The sequence below is a fragment of the Monopterus albus genome, unplaced genomic scaffold, assembly GCF_001952655.1.
Source record: "Monopterus albus unplaced genomic scaffold, M_albus_1.0 scaffold122.1, whole genome shotgun sequence".
Lineage (NCBI taxonomy): Eukaryota > Metazoa > Chordata > Actinopteri > Synbranchiformes > Synbranchidae > Monopterus > Monopterus albus.
The window spans coordinates 482515-486287 of record NW_018128002.1 but is presented as its reverse complement, the minus strand read 5'-3'; the positions used below and the strand labels follow the sequence as shown (position 1 = coordinate 486287).

General features: G+C 44.8%; 1 protein-coding gene across 1 annotated transcript in view; it reads left to right on the top strand.

The window, feature by feature from the left end:
• Window positions 1-3773, top strand: part of cilp2 (cartilage intermediate layer protein 2) — an 11188-nt gene that overhangs the window by 2877 nt on the left and 4538 nt on the right. Inside the window, exons 2-5 of the mRNA XM_020612283.1 lie at window positions 157-426; window positions 1630-1785; window positions 1874-2191; window positions 3540-3648. Of these exons, the coding sequence (XP_020467939.1) occupies window positions 157-426; window positions 1630-1785; window positions 1874-2191; window positions 3540-3648 (853 nt within the window). The remainder of the gene's footprint in view (window positions 1-156; window positions 427-1629; window positions 1786-1873; window positions 2192-3539; window positions 3649-3773) is intronic.

Below are 3773 nucleotides of genomic sequence, written 5' to 3'. Positions count from 1 at the left end.
ACACTTGGAAAGAACTTGAACAATACAAAGCTTCCTGGAATGTATGAAGTCAGTTTCAAATGGCAGTAGCAGACCTTGTCTTAAAAATTATAACCCATCCCCATTGTTTTCCTCCCGTTTGGTTTTCATTTACATCTCCCCTCTGTGTGCCTCTAGCTGTGACAGAGTGGACATCTTGGTTCAACATTGATCATCCTGGGGGTAATGGAGACTATGAACGCCTGGAGGCAATCCGTTTCTATTACAGGGAGAGAGTCTGTGTGAGGCCCACCGCCATGGAGGCTCGCACTACAGACTGGGTGGCCGCGGCAAACACAGGGGAGGTGATCCACTCCAGTCTGGAGAAGGGCTTCTGGTGCATCAACAAGGAACAGCCCCATGGTCGTGTCTGCTCCAACTACCATGTCCGCTTTCAGTGTCCCCCAGGTAGCTCTGATGACAGCAGCTCAGGGCTGTACAAGCTGACACGTCACAGATATAAAAATGCAGCCAAACACATACATGAGTACACACTTCAAATGCTAGCAAGCACTGGCTGCAAAGAGGACTAATGATGAATAATGATAAACCCTCTTAGCTGTTTACAGTGTGTCATATGCTAAATAGCTTGCTTGTTTATTTTTTTTCCCCACTTTCTGCTTGCCACCAGCAGCACATAATGCCAGTTTTGGTCAGGATGTCACTTTCTGTCCTTGAATTTGTGTATTCAGTGCTGAGCTACTGGACTGACTGGAGCGAGTGGGGTCCTTGTTCAACCACGGTTTGCAATGATGTAGGCATCCAGGTCCGCCAGAGGAAATGTGTCAGCACCAACCCTGTGCCTGTCCTGTTGGTGCCAGCATGCCAGGGGCATCATTCAGAGAGGAGGGAGTGTTCCACCCCTCCATGTACAGGTGAGAATGACAAGAGTTACCTGCAACATATGACAGTACTGGAGGTTACACAGTATAACAAGATTACATATGAAACATATAACAAGGAACTTTTCAGCCTGTTGACATGGTTCAAAACAAAAGCTTTAACATCAGATCTTCACATTGAACTGACTACACTGAATCACCATAGTGAATGACCAGATCAGTAGCTTTTAGCAGTGGAGAGCCATTGTCAACTCATCCATGACATGCAGTACATTATTACTTTCTTACATCTCAGTAGAAGACTGCAAATGCTATGTAAACAAGCCACAGAAAAAGTGCTCTTGCAAATAGCTGTTAACCTTATAGTGTGTATACACCTAGATTTGCACAAAATTGAATGTAAAAGCTTGAACTAGCACAAGACTAAACGGACTTCTGAAGACCTGTCAGAATCAGAACCAAATGCCATGGCAGTTATGTCTTTCTTTCATTCAAATTAACCAATGAAATTCTAATCAGAAAGTGATTTGTAACCTACCTCTAATGCTGACCTTTTTATTACCATATAACTGTATAACTGCACCATTTAATAAGCCATTTATTGTCTTGCACACATGGTGTGCCCATGCACTAAAGCGTTAATTCTCATGAGAACACTCTGTATAAAGTTTGAATGATTCAATTAATGAAAAATGTTTTGAACTTAAACTATTATATGTTTCTTATTTATTTACTAACTCACATTGTTCCTGTCTTTATGTGTGATCAGCCATGTGGAGTCCTTGGGGTCAGTGGGGGACTTGTTCAGTGACTTGTGGTGGAGGTCGCAGGGTTAGGAGGAGGACCTGTTTAAGGAACTCAGAGACAGTGCAGTGTACTGGACGACTTGTTGATATACAGAAGTGTGGGAAGAGTCCGTGCCCAGGTATTCAGTCTACACTGGAAAAGTCTTATCTTTCCTTACAATAGTGTATTCAGCCTGTGTTCACACCTCTGACTCTTGCTCCTAACAGCCAAATGCCAGCGCGTGTGCACCGAGGGTCATCCCAGTGAGGACTGCAGCCGCTGTGTGTGTGAAAGCCATGTGCTGCAGGGAGAAGTCCACAGTGTGACTGGTGTTCCTGTGGCGGGAGCCGGGGTGGCGCTCGCCAGCGAGCCCAAGGTGATCCGTGCCCGTACAGATGACAAAGGACAGTTCGGGTTTACAGGAGTCTGCTCTTCCAGCTCAACTTTGATTTCCATCAAGAAGGAGAAGTTTTCCCCAATCACTGTCTCCACATTCAGTAACACCACAGGGTTGTCCTGGGTAACGGCTGTCCTTAAATCAGCCGGTGAGTGCAGATTACTAAAAATACACATATTAAATATAGTGGGATATTATTGATAGAAAATATTGGATTATTATTATGATGACTGTTCCACAAAGCCAGTAAATGATCCAATTATATTCTCAGACTGTAGAAAGCAGGACATTGACAAAGTAACAGTGTAACAACAATGTAAACAGACTGGCCTGTTCTAAAAATGTGGCGTTTACTTACTTGGATGCTTGTAAAGCAAATACAAAATAGGCCTGTGTGTTAAATTTCTTCGCTCTCTCGCTGAGTGGTGAGGGAGAAGCAAGGGGGCCCAGACTGCAGTGTAACAGTTCAGGTAAAAGATGGCTTTATTATAGACTGATAGGTGAGAATGTGTGAAGCTGTGTCTCTAGGCTGGGCAGATGGAGTCAGCAGAAACCATTGGAACCAGGGTATGTCGAGTGGTCTGGGGAAACTGTCACTCTGAGTGGCAGGTCTCGGGCCGTAGGAGCAGAGGGCAAGGCACCGGTCTCTGAGGGAGCACAGGAGAAAGAATATGAGTGAGAGGAAAGGAGTATAGACTCATGGAGTCTGTAAGTTGCTGCTGTAAGCAACCCAGGCAGAGTGGTATTGTAGAAGCAGGGAGAGCTGCTGGTGAACGGTTTGGTTGAAGAACCAGGCAGGAGCTAGTTTTGGGGAAGCAGCTGATGAGTGACCCAGGCTGAGTGATGTTGCAGGAGAGAGTTGCTGAAGAGCTGGGTTGTTGAGAGCCAGGCTGGAGCTTGTTGTGGGGAAGCAGCAGAGGAATGACCCAGGCTGAGTGATGTTGGGGGTGAGAGCAACTGTGGAAACGGCCCAGGCAGGGTCGTGCCGCTGAGAGGGAGGTAATGTGTAATAGTAATGCACGTAGTAATGTGGAGTCAAGCTTGGAAGCTGGATCTTCCCTCTGGTAAGCACAGTGGTATCTCTTTAGAATAAAGATAGTGAAACAGTCTTACTTGAAGCTTGAAGAATATAGGCACTCAAGGAGTGGAGTGCTAATTCTACAAGCGGAGCCCATATCGTGGAGAGGCTTTAACAACAAACTGGCGCTGACCTGCCTGAGTCTTTTGTAGTAGGAGTGTAATCAACAAAATCTCCTATAGCTGTGAGCCACACCCGAGAGCCAGTGTTTGTTGAGGTGATTAGGGAGAGGAGGAGAGGAGAGCTAGAGAGGAAGGGAGCGACTAGTAACCCTGACACTGTGTTGCTGTTGAAAGTGTAATTTTCTTATGCACAGAGACCACTGTCTGAAAAATGTGTAATGTTTGATTGAGTTTTATGGGGTCTCAGTACAAACTCAGTGACATCTTGAAAGTTTGGTCCTTTCTGCTTCCCACAGAAAAGCCATACATTGTGAATCACCCAGAGGATAAGGTGCGCTATGAGGGTGGACGAGTGCTGTTGTGTTGCAAAGCAACAGGATCACCAACACCAGACAAATACTACTGGTAAGAAGAATATCAGTGTTTTTACATTAGCATTCACAATTCAGATTTTTATGCATGTAAATAACAGTTACACTCTCAAAAAAAGTATTAGCATTATACATTTTAAAACATTATATATATATATA